The sequence below is a fragment of the Chenopodium album genome, chromosome 17, assembly GCF_948465745.1.
Source record: "Chenopodium album chromosome 17, dcCheAlbu1.1, whole genome shotgun sequence".
Taxonomy (NCBI): domain Eukaryota; kingdom Viridiplantae; phylum Streptophyta; class Magnoliopsida; order Caryophyllales; family Amaranthaceae; genus Chenopodium; species Chenopodium album.
Genome location: NC_137850.1, coordinates 32,950,290 through 32,973,831, shown reverse-complemented (window position 1 = coordinate 32,973,831; position 23,542 = coordinate 32,950,290). Strand labels below are relative to the sequence as shown.

The 23,542-nt window shown below is 35.6% G+C and overlaps 1 protein-coding gene across 4 annotated transcripts; it reads left to right on the top strand.

The window, feature by feature from the left end:
- Positions 1–5,174: 5,174 nt before the first annotated feature.
- On the top strand, positions 5,175–22,546 carry LOC145589577 (serine/threonine-protein kinase CTR1-like). Of its 4 annotated transcripts, XM_081646203.1 has the most exons (17): positions 5,175–5,445; positions 7,371–7,743; positions 8,037–8,240; positions 11,359–11,550; positions 11,649–11,908; positions 13,107–13,217; positions 13,417–13,494; positions 16,613–16,708; positions 17,242–17,328; positions 17,921–18,041; positions 18,851–19,148; positions 20,039–20,162; positions 20,244–20,263; positions 20,558–20,714; positions 21,273–21,561; positions 21,663–21,735; positions 22,314–22,546. In XM_081646203.1, the coding sequence occupies exons 2-17, from the start codon at positions 7,507–7,509 to the stop codon at positions 22,394–22,396; spliced, it is 2,430 nt and encodes an 809-aa protein (XP_081502329.1). In that variant the 5' UTR covers positions 5,175–5,445; positions 7,371–7,506; the 3' UTR covers positions 22,397–22,546. The 4 variants fall into 4 exon arrangements, with proteins under 4 accessions (XP_081502329.1, XP_081502330.1, XP_081502331.1 ...); XM_081646204.1 differs by lacking the exon at positions 13,417–13,494; XM_081646205.1 differs by lacking the exons at positions 13,107–13,217; positions 13,417–13,494.
- The last annotated feature ends 996 nt before the right edge of the window (positions 22,547–23,542 follow it).

Here is a 23,542-nt window from a genome sequence, read left to right as displayed (position 1 = left end):
GCTCACGCAACTCTTGCGTACGCTGTTGTTGCTGCTGCTGTTGTCCGGCCACTGCCCACCCTGCCCTCCCATCTGAACCACCCGCAGCGGCAGCCGCCGTGGCTGCGCCACCCAGCCGCGGTTGCACCGCTAATATATTTTTTTTTATTTTAATTTTAATTTTAATTTTAAACAAAACAATTTTGATAAAATTAAATTTAACTTAATGTGGTCCAATTAATTTCAAAATTAAATCATATTCAATCTTGAAATTAGGGTTCTTCATGAAATTAATCTCCAATTCAATTTAACTCTTAAATTAAATAATTTGATCATGAAAAATTCATAATTTAACATGAAATCAAATAGATTAAATTCATTAATAACATAGTAAACGAATTAAATCAAAACCAAAACACAAATTTCACAAATTAGGGTTTAGAGTTTCGAAATTTTTGAAATTAGGGTTAGGGGTGTTCGAAATTTTCGAACAATCTAGGGCAAATTTTCGGACCTTTAATGGTTAATTTGGAGCAAATTAAACAACTTTTAATGATTCTATATTGTGAAATCGCATTTAAAATAATAATTAACCCATAATTAAATTATTCTCCCTCCTAATTGAATTAAAATTGTGGACTATCAAAGAATTAATATTCAATATATGTACATGCATAGGCTAACTGATACCACTGTAGGAACTAATAGGTACAATATGTGGACAAAAATGAATCATATTCATGGAGCACCTAAAACCCAAGATCATGCATAACACATAAAGAATTAGAATTAATACCTTTGAAGCGTGATTCCACATATGATCGAACAAGAACAAGGGAGACAAAGAACCCCAAACGTGATTCCTCTACTTGGTCCATGAGCACGGATCAAACCTCCACTAATGCTAGTTAGTTGTGATCGAACGCTTCAATCAACCTTTGACGGAGATGTGAGTCACGAGCACACCACGAACCACCCAAGAACCACCACACGAACCACCTTGAGGGGCGGCCGCACGCACGGACAAGGGAGGAGAGAGAGAGGGTCGAATAGAGAGAGAGATTAGGGTTTTGGGAGTTGGTTGCTTGATGCACAATTAACTGTTAATTGTTATATCATGCAACCCTAGGCATGGATTATATTTATAGATCATATCTCTAAATAAATCCATGACTAGGCCCAAAACATATAATGCTCATCTAACTATCCTAGCCCAACAATCAATATGGCATGTCATAAACTCATGAAGCCCAATAATGGGCTTCTAACTTGTTTGACCCAACACTCTTGTTGTGTGACCTCATAGGATCCATTCTATTGGGCTTTAGACTATTTAACTAGCCCAAAGATCATTTGTCATATCTAGCACCAAACAATGACGACCCAAAAGAACGAACTAATTATCTCCATAATTGTGATCCTTGATATATCTAGTAATTGCACTTATCGAAGACATAGTTCCTTCAACCTCCTCTTCCAACAAAGGCAAAACTTTGCCATTATTGTCAGTCTGAATCATTGAAGTCGTAGCACAAGCAAAGGAAATATGATCCCCCTTAGCATACAATGCGCTAATCCGCCTCACCTCAGCTTGCAACTCCTCATTGTCCTCTGGAATCGTAGAGGGAACTGCTTTCTTACCCTTTGGAATACCTAAAACGTATTCCACCTGCACAAGGCTAAGAGGAAACACATATCCATCCCCAAATTGTATGGAACCATCTCCTTCAACCCTTGTGAAAAGCCAGTACGCAAATTTACGAGGTAAGTAACTGATAGGTATACTTAACAAGCCACCAAACCCTATTTCATTGACCACCTTCCTAGAATCATCAAACCGCCCAACAACACCATTCAGATTTGGAGCGTACACAAAAAAAACCAGAGAAATTAAGTTACATTCACCAATTGCATTCCCACTAAATAAAAATATTTCCATACAACCACAAGTCAGGACACACACACCCCCACATAGCTAAGAAACAACCAATTCCATCAAAACTACACTAGCAAGGGCTAAATTATTTCCAGTAATTCATATATACATATTTCATAGGAGCACAAAATAAAATTTTATTAAATTCACAAGAAATTCTCAGATTTCTAACAGCAAAATATTTAAATAACTTATAACAACGTACTGCTTACAATTACCAAGTTAGAGGACTTTAGGGGAAATAAATCCAAGTAGACTGAAAAAAACAATACACAACAAAATTCACTAAGTCCCACAAATAAAAATTGGAATATTTTTAAAAATATACACAAACAATCATAGAAAGATACATTCACCTATTGCATTTCCATTAAATAAAAAAACCTTTAAAAACAAGTAAGGACACACAGACACACACGTAAGTCTAAAACAACCAATTCCATGAAAACAGGAACCATAATACCTTTTGCGTCCTTCGTGACTGGGTTTTCACCACAATCTCCTTTGCCTTCACCTTTTCACCCGCATAAACCTGCGACAAAATTAAACCCTTATTGTAAATTATAAGCCAATTAATTAATCTTCAATATTATCAACAAAAAATTACAATTTTCAAAACATTGATTACATTTACCTTTGCTCTCTTCCCTTTCTTTTTTTCATCCTGACCACCCTTACGTTTTCCACTTTTGACACGATCTTGCAGCAACATCACAAGAAGCTCCTCCAATGCCGGTTTTCGGGATTTTCGTTTTTCATCCCCACTCTCAAATTCCTCATTTTCCTCATTAACACCATTTTAGTCAGTAGCTGCATCGGTGGAACAATCTTCTTCATAATCACCATTTTGATCGTCAACATCATCATTAGACTCATAATCACCCAACTCCTCTACCTTAAACACGGGATCCTCATTTATTTTCTTGCCTTTATTACCACCTTTCCTTTTGGGCACTACTTCACCGACCCGACTCAATATTGCTTTCGATGACACCTACATCAAGGTTTTAAGATATTTAATATCACCAAACAAACACAATATAATCAAACACAAGTCCCATTCATATTGCACAAACAAACTCACCAAGTTCTTCCTCACAGCACCTGAGGACCCTTCACCACCTGAATTTTTCCTCTTCTTCATTTACATTGCCCTCACAACAAACAACAACTTCCACATTACCATCATTTCCTCAATCAATAGTCAATCATAAGCCAAATCATAAAACACACTCAAACAACCAATCAAATTAATAATACCACAATCCATATCAAATTACTAAATCCACATTCCATATCAAATACTAAATCCGCAATCCATATCAAATACTAAAATCCGTTACTAAATCAAATACTTTACTAACAATTAAATCACAAAACTTCAACAACATTAATAAAGCTACATTAATATCTAATAAACCCATACTTTACTAATAATTGATTAACAGAACTTCGTAAACGATCACATTATCAATTTCACAATGCCTATAAAACAATTTCCAATTTCACGTCCAGAACAAATTCATCCACTTACCCTCAAAATGCAATCCCTAATTTCCTATTGAACACCACATTTCTTAAATTTTTAGCAATTACCAATTTATGAACTCAAAGTTAAACAATATTAGCAATTTACAAACAAACTAAATCAATAATTATATGCAAAATACCTAACTTCGACGAAATAAAACAACATTTTCAACCCCAATTTCGACTACACTACTTCGCTGCAGTAATTTCGATGTAGTCCACCCCTCACCACACCCCTCAACACAAACTTAATGTAAATATAAAAGGTTTTCGACCACATACCTGCAAAATGACGCCCTTTCGACGGATACCCGCACAAACTCACTTCCCTTTCTTTAAATTCTCCGTCCCCGACAAATCCTACAGCCAACCGAACCGACAAAGGAGAATGTCAACAAACACCACCGATAACTAACCGCTCTCACGACGAACTCTGAGTGCGAGAAGAGAGAGAAAATTATTTGAGTTTTTAAAACAGGGAGAAGAGAGAGAAACATAAAGTCCTCTGCCTTTTCACTTCCCTTTTAATGCTCCGTTACAATTCAAAATATTACAGGTCAGCGGAAGGTCAAGCTACATCAACTTTTTAGTTTTTTAAAATGCCCCAGCTGAAATGACTTACCTGCCCTCCTATATACATAGCTCACATATAGGAGTTATGCGCCTAAGGATACTCCTTTAAATGTATAATCCATAACCTTTCTTACCTTATAGTACTCCAATGCCTATTCACAGATCCTTTCCAAGATTCCTATCATGTATAGTCAACAACATATTACCTATAGACAAAATAACTTGCTGATTCCAACTACTTATCTTTTGACGATAATACAACAAGCTATTTTGACAGTACATTAAATTAAGCTCCCCTAATCGTTCTGCTGTATTTTTGGAAACTAATTAATCTTTTGCTAATTCGTTAGATTTTTATTTTGGAAGAAAGCAAATTCATTAGTTTTAATGCTTACGAACTATCTGGTTTCGTCGTTGAGGGTCTTTTGATCAATGACTTATCTTTTGACGATAATACGAAACACGATCATATGCACGTATCTTACATATCTCACGCTCCAACGACTAGTATATATAAAAAAAAGTAATCTAAAAAATTGTCTTTAAGTAAGGAAAAATAAGTAAAACTAATAAAGCACTTTTCACTTTATTTTTGCTAAACTGAAATTATTTTTACTGAAATGAAATTATTTTTGCTGAAATAAAATTATTTTTAATGAAATGAACTTATTTTTGCTGAACTAAAATTATTATTTTTTTACTGGTATTTATTATATTTCTTCTGTAAATTTACTGATATTAATTGAACTGAAACTATTTTTACTGAACTAAACTTATTGAACTGAAATTATTTTTACAGAATAATTTTTTTTAACGGGAATTGAACAGGGCCTAAGCATTGTAATTTCCTTACGTAATCCATGTAACAATTATGTAATAATCTGATTGTTCCACCTAACAATGAAAATTTATCAAAAATCTCAAATTCAATTTTAGTTTTTTGGGTGTGTATAGGTTGGATTTTATAACTTTTCCAAAAATGAATGATATTTCAAAAAATAAAACGCGGACGAAGGTGTGTGGATGTTGGTGAGCCACCACGTTGCCAGCTGGCTGTCGGACACTGCTTCTTTCCCCCCCTAAAGATCTCACAACAACAACACTCCTTTTCTCTCTTTCTTTCTCTTTCTCTTTCTCAAACCAGCACGTGACTCACGTCCTCCCTCCCTTCCTACCCCACCCTTTTCTCTCTCCTCCATTTCAATTTTCTCACTTTCTTTCAGATCATCTTCAACATTAAGAAATTAATTCAATCTTTAATAAAATCGAAATCAATAAATCTTCCATTTTTCATTTCTCTCTTCTTTCTTCTGGATCCGACTACTGGGTTTCTCATCAATCTTCCGAATTCTACATTCTTGCGCACTCTCAATTCTCCATTGAAGAAGCTTCTGAGTTTTCTCTCTCCATTCAAACCAGATTCTGAGGTAACATTTTTGTTATTTTTTTAATTTTTTGATTTCGCAATCTAGGGTTTGGTTGATTTGATTTAGGGCTATTTCTTCAACTATTTGTTATGATTATTCTGGATTATAACGACCGATTTTGTTGCTAGAGAAGGATTTTAATGCGGCTAATCTTGATTGATTGAGTCAGATTTGGTTGCTAATGTGTTGTTTATAATGCTTTAATCGTTGTAATTACTCAAGATCGTATTAGGGTTTTAATCGTTCTGCTGTATTTTTGGAAACTAATTAATCTTTTGCTAATTCGTTAGATTTTTATTTTGGAAGAAAGCAAATTCTTTAGTTTAATGCTTACGAACTATCTGGTTTCGTCGTTGAGGGTCTTTTGATCAATGACGACTATGACATTTGGAAATCTTGTCAATGGTGTTAAGAATTGTGAGCTTAAATTTTGTGCACCACTTAAAGATTCTTGTTGTGTATTCTGTACTACTATGCATTTGATTCGTTGGGCAATCATTAGATATCCTTTTGTTAGGCTAACTAGTTGCGCCGAGAACTCTAGACATTTGTATAGGTTTTCAGGTGATGGTTCATTTAGGTGATGGTTCATTTATGACTTGCTGGTTGTAGTAATATTAGAATATCCTTAGCAGTAAGTTGTCATTGCAGGATTGCGGGAAGCTGGGGATTTTGTTGCTTCATATATTGAAGCATTAATTAACTATAACTAAATAGGAAAAGATTATAATGAACCACTTTCGAAATGACATTGGTGGTTATGCTGATGCCACCTACTTAAGCTTGATTTATCTCGTTACTTGCTTTTGGTTGCTGACCTTTGTGTTAGATTGTGAATTCAGAAATCTTAGATCAACATTATTGGGATGTCATTCTGTCGAGTTACCAACGATCGGGGTTCTTTGCAAATTAATTGATCGCAACAAATTGTGTACGGAGTATCATATATAGATAATACCCTATATGTTGTTCTTGTAATTTTCGTGAGTAGTATACTTATTTCATATACTTCCTGTGTTTTTTTAGATCAGACACTTCTCTTTTCATGCTTGGCAATGCATGTCTCCAACTATTAATATCTCTAATTATCAATAGGTAAAAACTATAAAAAGAAAATATATACCGAGCCGAATCTGAAAGGAACCCACATTAATATATCTTTCCTTAAGTATAAGTAACCAAAAATAGAGAAAGTAGAGTAAGTGTATAGTTTCTGACAAATCCAAACCTATCATGTATGTTGGATATCTCCAAGAACAATTAATAATCTTTCTAGAAGAATATGTAGACAAGGTTTTCTTTTAATCATTTCAATGTTATTGTTTATGGAGGGTCTACTCAACCTTTGGCTCCCAAGAGTGGAAAAATAAAGTATAGTGGGAAATTTTCTATAAAATATGTTGTCATGTTCTACTGCATTATTATTATGTATGCTGTTTCTTTAACCAGCACAAATATTTATTAAGATCTGTATTCTGTGAGGCCTTTGATTTATCCGTGTAAAATATTGCGAATGATATGAGAACATCTAATTTGTCGAATTGTTATGTGTGTGCTTGGAACTTCTGTCCTCCATTTATATCATTTGAAGAAGTTATTGGCTAATTGTTATCGTTTTTCTTCCTAGTAATGTTTTGGATGTAGCTTTGGGATGAAAGTCTGGTCAGAATGAATTAGAATAGACTTCACTGCAGGCATTGAAAGTTGGGTACTGGGTTTCAATTGTATTAGGTCATCTGAAGAGGATGTTTTAAAAAAATATGTATCAACTGAGTTCATTAGCTGCTGTTTTCACCTGAGTTTAACTGATTTACTTTTATATGTATGGGATGCCAACCCTATTTTGTTGCCTTTACCAATATAGGTGATGGGAGGATTTTAATTTATAGGAAAACTGATTTGATTCTATTGTCTGAAATGCACAGGCTGTGTGCCTCAAGGTCATGGGATGCAAAATTAAGCCAATGATTTGTTGTTTTGATACCACATCTGGATGGGAAGGGGTTTTTATGGGGTAATAAGTGGGGGCGAAATGGTTTTGCATTCCAAATATTTGACAACATGGAAGAGACACATGATGATACTGGGCAAACAGAACAGAGGTCTTCTAATTCTACCTGGTGGGATTCAGATTTTGTGGAAGATTTTGGATCGGTTTCTTTGACTTCTCAAGAACATAAGGAAGCCATTAGACACAATGAGCAGGATGAGCAGTTCTCTGAGACAGCATCTCAGATTCTCTGGAGCACTGGAGTGCTCTCTGAAGCTATTCCAAATGGCTTTTATTCTGTTGTTCCGGTAAGTAGCTTTTCTTGTACCTGTTTTTTCATCTGCTTTTATCATTTTATGTTATTTTAAAATGTGGTTTAGGTAGAACTGAAATTTTACTACTGTTAATACATTAGGTCATAGGTGGTGTTAGTAATGTTGGATTGTTGGTTGCCAGAGAAAAATGGTCCATCTGTAATTTTTTATTTCTTATTTCTTCTATTTTATTTTTGCATGAATGATGGTTAGGTAAGGAAAGTTTTCTAAACTTGCTTATCACAATGGTTATGAGACTTAACATATTGATGCGTTATATGTTGCAGGATAAGAAGCTTAAGGAGATGTTTGATCGTCTTCCTACGCTAGATGAGCTTTCTACTTTGGAAGCTGACGGCCTCAGGGCTGATATAATTCTTGTAGATGCCCAGAGGGATAAGAAACTTCATATGTTAAAGCAACTTATAACGGCTTTAGTGAAAGGATTAAACTCAAATCCGGCTGCTATAATAAAGAAGATTGCTGGATTGGTAAGCACTACTTAACAATATTGTCTTGTCACTCCTACCTCGTTATTTTGGCTTTTAACTTGATATTTATCATTTTATATATATTCTAGCCTATAATTTGTTAACCTCTCTATCTAGTTGTTTGTTATTTCTCTTTATTGTTACAGTTTCATTTGCTTATACAATCCCTAAATTTATACTCTCATTCTTGGATGTGGTGAACCAAAATGCCGCACGAAAAGTAAAATTTTCCAACGAAATAAGAAAGAGGAAGCCCCACCTTTGGCATCAATTATACAATCACTTCTTTCACCATTACTTTCGAGATTGCTATTTACAATCATTCTTTGTTATGTATAATACTGTTTATTTATATCCATGATTTATATTATGTCCTTTCTTTCTATTAGAATTTTCACATTTGTCTAACAACAACAAAACCAAAGCTTTATTCTCAAGTGGATGGGGTTGGGCCCGTCAGCTAAAAGGAGGAGGTTGATGAAAGAGAAGGTAATTGATACTAGGGAAGGAGGTGGATGAGAGATAGGAAGTTGATGAGCTAATTGTTAATGTGAAAGGAAAAAAGGAGGTGGGTGATACAAGTGAGGGGGTTGGGTTTTGTTTTAAGGTTTGCCGGGTTGTCGGATTTGATGAAAAAGCATTGTTCGGTATTTCGGTTGATGCGGTAGGTGTCTAAAATCAGCCATAATTTCGGTAGGTTAATTTTATGGCTGTTAAGAACTCAATCCGTCAAATTACCCAGCCAACCTTAAAACATAAACAGACCAGACTTTAAACTAGACCAGATAAAAAATCAAATTCAGATATATATTCTAGTTACTTTGTGTTACTTATTCTTGTTAAAACCACATCAGACCAGATGAGGCCATACCAAATCAGAAATATCACGACCATCCACATCAAACAATAGTATGAGGATGAGTTAGACTAGAAATAAAAATCAATAAAATCAACACCAGATGAGACTAGACCAAATCTGACCATACTAGACCCGACCGGACCAGAAATCGAAAAATTTAGACGAGAATCCATTAAATTAAATAAGGTGACGAGAACAAAACCATGATACCTACGGACATCTTAGTGGTCGAAAATTTCTGTTGTTTAAAGTACGATTTTTTGTTGTGATATGAAATGCCCATATGCTCTGAATTTTTACCTTTTCCTCCTCTTGTGAAGACATCAGATGGCTGATGTAGCCATAAAAATTTAGATCATAATCAGCTTATTTATGTGTGGCAATAGTGGTTTCCTATCATGGACGTGTGTGTTTCAATATGGGGTTGATTTGATAAAGGTTCTGGTTAGCAAAGCTAAATGACCATGGACTCTTTCATAATGTTTCCAGCTCCTGGTTTGGTGGCTGGGAAGATAGAGTGTTTATTGGTCCATAGGCGGCAGTGATGGGAGTTTGAGGAATTTTTTTGGTTTGAGTGGTGGAGCATTGGAGCAAGCTCAAAATGGAATTTGGATATGGCATTGGAGCTTTAGGGTGGTGGAAGTGCTGGTTGGTTGGACATAGACCTGATCAAGCCAAGCCCGGCCTGCTGGCGTGGCCCAAAAAACCCGGGTTTGGACAGATTTTGGGGCCCTGGCTCAGCCCAAATTTCAAAAAATAGAATGGGTTTGGGCAGCCCGAAAAATTAATTTACAGTTAAAATTTTGGCCTGGCCCAATTTTGGTCCAAAATGATGGGTTTGGGCCGATCTTTTGGGCAAAGCCTGGCCTGACCCATGATCACCTCTAGTTGGACATGACAAAGGTATTGGGGGACTGAGGGTAGTGCAAATATGCTGCATCAGCTTGTAGTTATATGATCATTCAAATACTTCCATAGTTCCATGGTGTTAATGCATTGCTCTAGATAATATTGTCTTGCTGGTCAGTTAGCATGATGCTTTCGTAAACTTCTAAGTGCTTGTTTGATTAACCTTAAAACATGTGGGCAATGAAAATTCATGGGAATTTGCAAATGGGGTTACTATTTGGTTGACAACAAATTGTGAAAATGGAGGAATTGGAAATTCATGGGAATTAAAACTTCCCACAAAACATGGGAAATAAATTACCCTCCTCCCCCTTGGTCGCTCAAAATTCCTATGAATTACAAATTTCTTATGGCTATTTCCTAGGAATTGTGTGAAGGAAATAAATTCCCATGAATTAAAAATCACCTTTTGAATTTTAGTTCCCATGTCAACCAAAAAAGCCCTAGGTTTTGCTTTTATTATCCTATTCTGCTGGTTCTTGTCTGCAAATTTAAGTTATGTCTGTGTGCCCCAAGATTTTATGGGAAATTGATGACATAGAATCTCACAGAAGGTAGGAAAGGGGCATTTTGTTTCACATTAATTTTGTTTGATTTTACAAATTGCATCTTGTCAAGGTTTCTTTTTTGTTTAGTTACTTGACAGCTGGCACAAGATGCATTTAAAGTAAAAAAAAAAAAAATTTCCACCAAACCAAGAGGAAGAAATTGCTTATCACATATCTCAAGTTCTCAACTGATCATAATTCTCACATAACAAGCCCACCAAATCCCAAGATTTTCTCTATGCTTCAGAATAAACCCACCATCAAAATTTTCTTGCATCACCAAATAAAAATTAAATACCAAAAAGGACACTCAGCAGCAACATCAATATCTGGAAATTGCTTTAAATCATAGAATGCAGATGCAAATTGCTGAATTTCAGCATGGATACCAGAGTTACTTGATAATATGTCATTTAAATGGAATAGGGCACATAAGTCATATGGATTCAAAGGATACGTGTTTTTCTGTACAAAACTAGGAGATACATTGACAATGAGCTTACTGGTTTTTCTCTCCAAAGAATTATTCAGAGAACTATGTTTTGTGCTTCATTGATACTTGGCTTATAGATTTTCCTCATTTAGCTGGCATTTTTTTGTACATAATTATATAGCCCTGGTAATGTGATGCTTTTTTTAATTGTGTTCCTTTCTTCTATTATTTTATATATATTGATGGTAAAAATTCAGCTTTACACACACACACACACACACACACACACACACACACATATATATAATCTTGATTGTTTGCCCCTCCATGAAACTGATATTAATTTTCTTCCTACTGTTACTCTGACAGGTTTCTGATCTCTATAAACGTCCTAATTTGGAATCCAGTCCTGTGAAGTCTCTTCTAGAGGAAGCTTCTCAAGGTTCCATGTCTCGTGGGGTTCAGTTGCTTGGTCAAATAAAAAATGGTTCATGTCGTCCTCGTGCAATTTTATTCAAAGTTCTGGCAGATACTGTTGGTCTAGAGAGTAAGCTTATGGTGGTATGTTACCCTCATCTTGAGACTGGTTCAGAATTCTTTTTTCAATGTTATCTTGTCTTAATGTATCTAGTCTCTGTTTCCATATTTTTTTCTTCCAGGGATTGCCCAATGATGAAAGAATTGAGTGTGCAGATTCATCTAAGCATATGTCTGTGGTAGTAGTATTGAATTCAGTGGAACTTCTGGTTGATCTCATGAGGTTTCCTGGTCAACTGATTCCTCGATCTACCAGGGCTATTTTTTTAACCCATATCTCTGCAGCAGGGGAGAGTGACTCTGCAGAAAATGATTCTTGTGACTCTCCACTTGAGCCCAACAGTCCTATGTGTGGATTTTCTGAAAGAGTTGATCAAGAAAGGTTAGTTGGAGTAAGATTGCTATGTCCTATTATATGTTAAAAAGTAATCTTAATTTCTTATATTATTGGCAATTCAGGCTTTGATATGGTGTCCAGAAAGATTGTATGTCCTATTATATATTAAGTTGTGGTATATGATTGTTCATGTCTGTAAATATTATATAGATCCTTGAATCTCCTACTAAAACAAGTGGAGGGTTTTTTTTTTCAGAAAATGTTGTTTCCTTCTTGGTAGTTTTTTATATTTTCTCGCATTGAGCATCTGCATCTTATGTTTTGAAAAGGATATCCAGACATTGATGTTGTTGATAAAGGTTGTTCTATTTTGGAAGAAAGAAAAAATTGATGGTGGGTTTATTTGGAGCATATTGAAAACTTTAGGGTTCAAAGGGTTTGTTTTTGTGAGGGTTATAGTTTGTTGAGATGTGTGTTATTTATTACTACCTTCTCCTGGTTTTGTGGATATAATTTTATTTCTAAACCATTGGTGTACACTGTCAAGTAACTGAACAAAAAAAAAAACTGCACCTGGAGGAGGGATGGAATATGTATGTCTAGTTGTCGACTCGGGCTGTGAAAGTCCACTTGGAAAAAATTATTTTTATATTGATACGGGGAGGTGTTCCTGGAGAAGCTGTGATGATATGAATAGCCTGGTGCAATACTGCAATGTGTAAATAAACTGATCAGGCCACTAAGAAGTTTCTTGGTCAGTTTTTAAACCACTAGCCACTTGCCCATCAGATACTTTTTTAACTCCTGTGGTCGTTCTCAAAGATCTTCTTTTTCAATTCTACTGAATATTGCTTGCTCTTGCAAACTCATTTTTTTCATGTTATTTTTACCTCCCTCCATTCAAGTCTTCTTTGGCCTCCCTGAGCATCTAACATTTCAGTTATTTTAACTCTCCTCTGTCCTTACTGGTGTATCTTTGGGTTGATGTAAGCGTCAATATTTGCAACTTTAGCTTCAATATTTTCTTTCATAAATTGTAGTTGTTTAGGTATGCTTTGAAAATGGTTAATTTATATATTAAAATCTAAAACTAATTGAAGATTCAACATGATTAAGTATAGTTCTGCGTCTTGTATCTCTTAGGTCCATTCAATGTATGTAACATAAAGGCGAGGGTTGCTCCATATCGACCCATAGACATGGTTGCTAGATACATTTTGTCAATGTTCTTTATTTACTTCAGTGCAGAGAAAGATGATACTGGTCAATTCGCGAGGAGGTTTGATATGAATGCTGCTGGTCCTTCGCTGCAAAATAGAGTGCTTAGAACTGCTACTCTTGAAAGAAAATTGAGGTATTTGACCCGTTTCCATCTACTTCGACATTTTATGCCAAGGACTTGAGTCTCTCTCACTCTCTCTCTCTCTGGGGAAGGGGGTATCTTAATAAATACATATACCAATTAAGGATTTGTGTGTCTTTCTAGTTCAATTTTTGCCATATTAGTGCTCAGGTTGGGCTGATTTTTTAACAAGCCTCAGTTTATCACATAGTGAACTGAACATTGCGACTACATTTTGGAGACGGAGTCGGAGGAAGGTCATTGCTGAACAGCGGACTGCTAGTTCAAGGTGTTCCTTGGTTCCACTTCCATCTTCAAGTGATGAGGATTTTTTTTATTATTATTTTTTTTATTATTTTTTGATATGTTTGTTGAAAATGCATCCTAATTCTGCAGTTATTGTTCATTAGGTTTGAAATTAGCTACTAGAATTTGGCTATTGAAATCTTAAGCCGTTTGGGCATCCTAGTTGACAATCTTGACATCTATTGCGAAGGTTAATATTGCTTTGTGTTGAACTGAGATTAGTATAATTGATTAATGATGTACAAAAGTGATGGTTAATACTACTCCCTCCATTTTTAAATACTTGTTTCATTTCTCTATGTGCGGAGTTTTAGGAGAAATTGCAGAAAGTAATAAAATATGGAGGTAGTGGGGTAAGTGGAAGAATAAAAAATTGTAAAAAGTAAAAGTAGTTGATAGAAATGAAGGAGAGAGAATATGAAATTAATAAAATATGATTTATGTTGGTCCACTAGTTGAGAGAAAGGAGTTAAATATTGTAAAAGCTTTCCAAATAAGGAAATGGAGCAAGTATTCAAAAACGGCCAGAAATGGAAAGTGGAGCAAGTATTTTAAAATGGAGGGAGTAATAGTTAATGACATACATAAATGATGCTCTAGTAGTGCTTGTTGCCGATTCTAATATTGAAAAGAAATAATTCTATACTAGTATACCAAATTAGCATCATAATATATAGTACCTGTCAATTTCCTGGTATCTTAAACTAAGGAGATATGAGGTCTTGGCATTTCATTTCTATTCCTCATATGTGGTTAAAATTATCTTCTGTCTACTACTAAGAAGATTAATCATTTTAATGAAACTAGATGCTGACTACATTTTGTTAATGGCATTTCTTTGATTTGTTATGTTGTATCAGTTCTTTGTTTAGTCACACAAAATGTTAAGTTCCTTTGTTGATTTGTGTGTACTAGTACAAGTAGGTTGTGCCTTTGTTGCATATCAGCTCTCGCGCTATGTTGTCTGTCAACATGATTTCATTTTATAGAACACTAGATGCAATTGAGGAAAGTTAGCATGTTTGTCTTCTCATTTATTGCTGTCAAAATCAAATAGCTAGCTACTTTTTCAAATTTTTTATTTTATTTTTTTCCAAAAAATTGAAGTGGATGCAGATCCTGTATCTTATAGCATAATTTATATGTTTCTGTAGTAGGTAATGCAACATTTGTATACTGGCATTGAGAATGCAAGCCATGGAACACTGTAGGTTCATAACTAGGTTTTATATTTCCCTTGTGGTGGAGATCTGGGTTAAACTAGGTCTAATATTTAATAGCTAAGTACTTGGGACTTGGGAAAATACATTTTTGGTTCATTGGCTAATCCTGATGACTGATGTAGCCATTTATTGCCTCTGCAGAAGAAAATTTCTGCCTCCAAACTCTCGTATGACAATTCAGTAATATCTGTCATAAAATTATTCTATCAAAATGCAGTGCTGCACTTGAGTTGCCGTTTGCCTTCTTTTTTGTATTTAGATATTGATAATATATGCTTTTTCTGATCAGGAATGTCCGACTCAGTTTTCGTGGGGTGTTTCAGAAAGTTTGACTTATTTTATTTTAATCATGGTTGGCAAACCCTATTCACTACCTTACCCTTCTTACTCCACACTGTTTGCATCTCTCCACTCACTCTCTTACCTTATCCACGTTTTTCTTATACCCACCCACTTTTTCATTCTTTATACTAACTTTATCCACTGTTTTCTTAAGCCCACTCACTTTTTTACAAACTGTAGCTAGGGGGCATTTGGTACAAGGTATTTTGGAAAGGGTAAGAGGATCAAAAGAGTTGATTCCCTTTGTTGACGTTTGTAGTGATATTTAGGTCATTGCCTTTACCTTCTCCATTTTCCCAAAGTTTTTTCTAAGTTGATTCTCCCCTCCCCTCTACTCATTTTAATTTCCTTTCCTTAGCCACCACCACACCACCATAAATCTACCTCCATCGTCACCACTAGTTCACCACCGTTGGCACCTTTTTTTTTATCAGCATCAACCCACCACCACCGGTCCACCTTCAGCAGCATCGGCCTCACCACCATTGTTGGCGTCACCACCAAAGTACCAAACCCACCAAACTTCACAAAATCCACCAAACCACTACTGCTAGCCTCCATAGAATCCACCCAACCACTGCCTCTAACCCTATAACACCCCAATCCAACCTGAAAATTCACCCTCATCCATCAAAAATTCACACACCACCAATTACGTACCCCCACCACTTAAAAACCCTTCCCATAACCACCTGAATTCCTGAGATCTAGATTTGAGAAAAAGAGTGAAAGAGAAAATAAAATGAAGGGGGGGGGGGGGGGGGGATGATGGTTGTAGTCTTGTTGGAGGTCGCCACCTCTTTGGAGAGGGTGGTGTGATGGGTGTCTGATGTTAGTTGTTGGTGACCCTAAAAGCATTGGATAGATTATTATGTTTGAAGTCCTCTTAGTGGTAAAGGTTGTAATACGGTGAATGGTGGTGATATTTTTGTTTCCCTTTCCGCTTCTTTAATCTACACAAACATATCAAACCAGGACTTTCTTCTTATAAATGTCTTATGATTGTGGATAAAATGTTAAAAACAACCAGTGCTCCTGAATCCCTAATTGTATAACAGATGTCCATGACAATGATTTTCTTGTGATTAACTGAATGATTTCATTAGCTTACCATGTGGCCTTGAGCCCATGAAATCAGTGCTTTTAAGAAACCAACTGCTGTACTTTGCTTGGTTATTTAAGTTTTTGCCCAAAACTGTCTAGTAGCTCTTTTTGTTATTTTTAATTTTTGGGATTAAGGCTTTGATTGATTGATTGATTGTTAAACCTTTCTCTGTCATAGAAAGGGGAAATATACAAATAAGGAAAATAAAATGAAAAGGAGCTTATCTGTTCTTGTAATGTGATTTGCATCTCTTATTTAAGGGAATGGGTCACATAAGTGTGCTTATGCTGTTCATTTGGTGGTATTTTATGTCAAAAAGTATGTCTACCTTTGCTCAATGTCAACCATGTCGTTGAACTTTTAGATGTATGATAGATGTATGGCTTCTGGATTTTGCTTATCTATATATATATTTTTTTTTATGGTTGTAGTCCTGAGCATCCTTCACTCCGCGCACGAGGTCGGTCAATGCTTGGTGGTGAAAGAAAAACCTTTAGAGATTTTGCTGATGATGCTGGTTCATCAAGGTCTGTAACATCTAAATTCTACTCTGCTAAATGTTTGTATGGTAAAAAGGAAAAGCCTCTGAATCATATTTTGAGAATTTGAGGTATATAGTGAGGCAGAGTCCTAAATTGGTTGAATTTGATCCTGATCTTTATTGGAATATCCTTCCTAACGATGGCATAACTTGTCTTCTTTAACTTTACTAAGAACTCTAAAGATTTCATCTCTGAATTTGCTTAGGGATCTTCCGTGGTTTGTAACATTCCCAGATTGTCCATTTTATAACAATGGCATGATCTATCAAGGGATTGCATCTTGGAACATTAATCCTAACGATGGCATAACTTATCTGTTTTAACATTAGTAAAAACTTTACAGAATTCATATTGCCATTTTCTTAGGGATTTCCTTTGGTTTGTACCATTCCTAGGTTGCCCTCTTGATTTGAGGGTGTGAAGGTAGGAGGCCTTTGATTTGTTTAAGTTTTGCCAATGTTTGCACTCTTGTCTCTCTCTTATTTAAAAAAAATTCTGCTTTTGGTTCTTGTGTACAGATCAGTTGGTGTACCAACATCTGAAGCTCGTAGATTACGACGAAGAAGCATCAGCATCACCCCAGAAATTGGTGACGATATCGTGAGGTTTGTGTTTCTGGTGTTTGTGTTTAAGCTTGCACATCTGTCAAAGAATGTTGGTCAAATCTATCAGTCTGGGAATAGAATTGTTTTATAGTGAGGCATCAGGTGATCAGGTACACGGGCTGACTTTATCATTATACTGTGCAGGAAAAAGTTGATTAGTGTTTTAAGTGAATTGTGCCTGTATTATTTTTCTTCATGATTTTCAACCATCAAACTTATTGTACTTTTCTGGATTTCATCCAGATTATTATTGTTTCCTGGAGAATGACTGACAGACGTGACAGTCATCTTTTGTGATGGATGCAAGTTGAGCTGTTCTGGCCCAAAATGCATCTGCTGTGATTGTTTCCTTGTATGAGCCAGACAAATTATAAAATACTGTTCTGCCACTCGGATACATGAAATGCCAAACTGACATATTATGCCTTTTGTTTTATATTATATTACTTGAACAATTTATGTTGTTGGTTGCTTGCTTGAGCAGGGTTCATATTAAAGAGAATTGTTTGACCCTGGAAATCCTTAATTACTTGCTTTATTAATATTGCGGGTATGGTTTACATTCTTATGTATGCGTGTTTTAAATTTTCAGGGCTGTGCGAGCAATGAATGAGACGTTGAAGCAAAACCGTATATTGAGAGATCGGGGTGAGGACAGGTCTCTTCCCACTTCGCCCAGCAGTACTAACGCTGGTGTCAATCCTGAGACAAATGTATGTAGGTTTCACTTTATAGTAGACTGTATGTATGTTGGTCTAAAAGGGAATTACTCTTTGATATACAGTTTCCTCTCTAGATTCTATCATGTTTGGTAAGAGTTATTTTGGGTTGAAAACGGATTCAATTTAACTATTACCGTTGCCAATGGTTTGGTTAGAAGGTTTAGGTAACAATAACCATTACCTAGGGGTAATGGTTTCCACCTGTTTGTTACCTCTTTAAAACTTAAGGTAACAATTACCCTTACCCTCTTTAAACAAAAAGAAAGGGAGTTAGGTGTAAGCGATTCCTTTTCATGGTTAAACCAAACAAATTTAAAGGTAAGAGTAAAATGATTACTTTTCTCCCTCTTATATGTTTCCTTTCCACTCTGTTTTGAATACTCTAACCAAACGTCCCCTTAATGTATGAAAAAAAATGTTTATTCTACTGGTTAATATGTACAACATAGTTCTTTGATTTACAAATCTTCCTTATTCCAAATCATTTTATTTTATTATTTATTATTTTATTTTTTTTGAGTTGACTACAAAAACTTGTAAGGTGGATTCTGATAGTCAATATCCTATCTGATAGCACATTGTTGCTCAAATCTCTGTCTAGACTTCAAATTTTTATTTTATTAGTTTTTTCTATTATTCCTTTGGGAACATATGTAAAGTGTTGCATGTGTTTTAGGGACCATGTAAGCCTGCTTGAAAATCTAGTACAACAAATGTTTTCTTGAATATTTGATCAATCATACCAAAAAGAAAAACGTTCTTGACGAGAGTGTATGACCAATTTATCCTTCCACATTCAGGCCTCTGATTTCCGTCTTGGGAATCGAGATGAAATTTCTGGGGCCAGATCTGCTTTATATGCTCTGCATGGGGAGCAAAGTACTCAAAAAGCTGTATCACTACCATCATCTCCTCATCAATACATGAGTCGAGCCTTAGAAAGGAATATGACATCAGGACAGGCTCCAAGTGATGAAATGGTGTCAACATGGAATAAAATTTTGGAAGCGCGCATGTATCGTGACAAATCCCTGCTTCCTTATGATGAATGGAATATTGATTTTTCTGAGTTGACTGTTGGAACTCGTGTTGGAATCGGTAAGCCCTCTTCTCTTGCTCTTCTGTTGTGTACTGGAGCTGTGAAACTGTTAGGAACTGCTGATGCTACTGTAAATGTGCTGTAACTGTGGTCCAGGTGTTCATTGCAAGTCTAAGCTGTCTGTATTTGGTACTCTTAGGCTCTTAGCTGCATAACGATAACAATGTTAAGGGTAAAATTGATTAATTAGCCTAGGAATTAGGAAATGTAAGATAGATTGAACATGTGGATGGTAATGTATAAACGATGTGCCAAAGGAATGGTTGTGGAGATTGACAGGCCTAAAATTTTGCAGTTGTGCAGCTGGAAAAGGATAAAATCAGACACTTGTATGGCAGGCCTCATGTGTCCTTCATAAGGCTCTCTATTAGAGATCATATCCACCTGACGTGTCAACTACCTTCTGTCTACATTATTTTGTTTGGATTCAGTGACAAACTAATAGGCTTTGATTATTGGTTTATAAGTTTAAAGGAAATTGTTGAACCAAAGGTCTAACTTGGGTTTTGATTGCTTTTATGGCATGTCTCTGATTGAAATCCTTATTTAGTCTATGGGAGTCTCATTCCTTTTCTACTTGTCAGATTCTAAGACTTGGTTAAAGATCTTTATTCTGTTGTTTTTCTGTTACTACGGAGCAAAATTGAAGATACAAACAAATCAAATTGTTTTTAATGAAAGGTGACAACTTTCTCCACAGTTGAAGATGTAAACATAAAATAGTATATGTGACTATTTTTTTTTTTTTTTTTGATACAATTATTATAGTATATGTGACTATTAATTTTGATTGAAATGAGTACTTTTTAACAGATCTTTTTGCTACCCCATTTTATAAAGTATAATTACCATTTTTTTGTTAATTATGTTATCTTTCTTCATTAACTAGGATTCTTTGGGGAAGTTTTTCGAGGAATATGGAATGGGACGGATGTTGCCATCAAATTGTTTTTAGAGCAGGATCTGACTTCTGAAAACATGGAGGATTTCTGCAATGAAATAGCTATTCTTAGGTACTACATTTGTTTATTTCTTTATGTTCTTTTTTGTTTTGTGAAATCTAACACCTTTTCTTTTTCCCGTGTTGCCTCCAGCCGCCTTCGACACCCAAATGGTAACCATCTTATCTTGTTATAATTGCATTTCAAAAATAATATCTGCATCTGGCTCTTCATTTGCAAAATTTGGCCCTAGAACCAAGTATAAATTGTATAATCAAGATCATCTGTGATAGATAGGAGTAAGCCTTAGAATTTGGCAAACATATTAATTGGGATTTTAAATACTCATCTGGGAAGCCTACAGTTCTGCGTTACTTATTATGAAAAATATTGTTAATACTGAACAGCATAGTACTTCGTAGTTTGTTGTCTTGTTATATTCTCATTTACTATTGGTCTTTCTGCAGTTATTTTGTTTCTTGGTGCTTGCACAAAACCACCACGCTTATCAATGGTCACAGAATACATGGAAATGGGTTCTTTGTATTATCTGATCCACCTGAGTGGTCAGAAGAAGAAGCTTAGCTGGAGGAGGAGATTAAAAATGCTACGTGATATATGCAGGTTTGTCTGAATATGCTATTATATTTAAAACTACTTTTTGTCATTTTTCTACTTCGTATTGCGTTTGTGACTGATACTCTTGCTACGAGATGAAAACTGAACTCCTCAGTCGTTGAATGATTTACAATTTTCTGTGTTGAACTCAATTGAAGTGTTACCGTTATTCAGACCAAATTATTCAAATTTAAGCTGAGTGTTGAAAATGGCAATTATGCTACTCATATGGGGTATGATTGTACGGCGTAAAAATGATAGTACTTCTCAAGTTCCCAGGGTTGCATGAATAATGTGTAATTCAGGAGAAAATAGTAAGGTATTTATCCTTCATGGGTCATTATTGCTAAAAAGGATAACTCTGACAGCTTAGTCAAATGTCCTGCTTTTCTATCATGAGCATCTACATTTACATTTGGATGAAATTATATCTCAAACTAGAATATGCTGTGTGATTGATGAATTACCGTTGGCTTTTGGCTTAGGTTGGACCACTCTCATCTATTAAGGTTTGTTAAATCTTATGAATGCAAACTTACCATAGTTTCTGTGTGCCACTTACAGAGGGTTGATGTGCATACACCGAATGAAGATTGTTCACCGTGATTTGAAGAGTGCTAACTGTCTTGTGAACAAACATTGGACAGTAAAGATATGTGATTTTGGATTGTCAAGGATAATGACAGACTCATCCATCGGAGACTCTTCATCTGCTGGAACTCCTGAATGGATGGCTCCTGAACTCATACGGAATGAACCTTTTACAGAAAAGTGTGACATATTTAGCCTTGGTGTCATCATGTGGGAGCTCTGTACTCTGAGCAGGCCTTGGGAAGGTGTACCACCGGAAAAGGTATTTAGTATTTACCTTGCTAAGTTTGCTTGTTGGATCTGAAGAAGGTAAAATTTTGTGAACTAATTTTGGTTTTGCCTAATCTGGACATTATTTTGCAGGTGGTTTATGCCGTTGCAAATGAGGGTTCACGTTTAGAAATTCCTGAAGGACCTCTTGGTCGGCTCATTACAGGTACTCTTCTGATTATTGCTACATCTTTTCTTGTATAGCTGAGAGTTCATTGATTTGCCAACTATTTACTTGAAGTGCATGACATATAGTGAGCTGTAGAAAATCAGTTTGGTTGACGTATACAGAATAGGTAAAGTGCTGAGCTGGTTTAATAGAAATAATGAAATAGAGTACATGTTATATGATTCTTGTTCACTATATTGTTAGTGTTTACTTGAATTAAGATTAGTTAAAAAACAGTAGCTGCTAGACCAGTAGAATATTGACCTTGTTCTAATCTAAAGATGCGTCCTCTAGTCCATATAGAATGTTCACCATGGTTGAGAGTACATGACACACGAGTCAACTATCTTTGCTTGACTAATGTCAGGAAACAAAACCCATGTAATTTTTTTTGAACCTTAACTTCTACTATGAAGTTAAGTCCCATGAACCATTGTTGTTTTGGAGTGGCACTGCCAGTAAAAGTTAATTGTTGAATACTAACTTGACTATATTAAAATTCTTCATTTTCTTTTGGCATCATAAGATTGTTTTGTTGGGACTTAGGAGCTCATTGTCTGATTTGATTGTTGCAGATTGTTGGGCAGAACCACATGAACGACCAAACTGCAAGGAGATACTTTCCCGCTTGCTTGACTGCGAATATGCACTTTGCTAATTCACATCCTTGTATAGCGAGAGAATGTTAGTAGAGGAATAGAGTTGTTACCATTATTACCATGTTTCCGGCTCTCTTTGTTGTAAACTTAGTAGATGATATTTCAAATTTTGAAATGGAAAAAGGGGAGATTATAATTTGAATTGCGAAGATAATTACATCTTAGAGAATTTCACATCAGCAGTAAACTGTTGAAAAGAGTTACAACTATAGTGAATTGCATACAAGTATATCACACATAGACAAAAACCCCAGTAAATTCTCAGTAATGGAAAAAGATTATCGTAATGTGCAGCTTGTGTGCTCTTTTTTTTTTTTAATATTCTCACCCTCTTTCTTGTGTGTTCCCTCTAATTCCTCCTTCCCTCATTTAAGCCCTTCTCTCTGTGAAAGCTATCAAGCCAACAAGGAACAAGCTCAATAACAGAATCCCTAATCACAGTCTCACAGATTGTAGCAAAATATGAAGCATAAACTTCTGGGAATTATCAGTCATTCGTTCATGCCAAACCCTAAAAGTGGTATTCCCATATCTAGCGGATTGCAGAGCACATAGAATCTCATCAACCTAGGAACTCAAAGTATTGAAAACGACGATAATTTTGGAAAGGGTGTTGGAAACAGGGAAAGGATCGTAGATCTTGTGACCGCGAATGGAGTCAGAGAGATAAGCGGTGAAAGAGTGGAAAGATTTGCCGGAAAAGAAATCGATGAAATGGGTAGCGTCTATAGTTATTAAAATCCCAATTTAAATCTCAGAATCATATGATTTTATGATTCATGTTTGTCCATACGATTCGATTTACGATTCTACCTGATTTTACACATTTCTTTTCTCTTACCTAGCAAAAACCTTGAGTTTAAAACATGCATACGAAGTTATTTATAAATATATATTGTCAATTATTGTTTGCTTAGTGGGTAAACAACTATTTTCTAACAATAATTATGCATGTCCACGAAATCTTACGATTTTGCAATTCGATTCTGAAAGCCCCTTTCAATTCCAAGTAGAATTTCGGTTTTGATAAGCGTCGGAAGGAAAGGTGATGTATGTTGATGAGGGTGGTGAAGTAGAAAGGAGGAGAGAGAGGAGGGACATGGTGGGGTTATAGGACGGGATTCACGGAAGTGAAGGTGATGGAT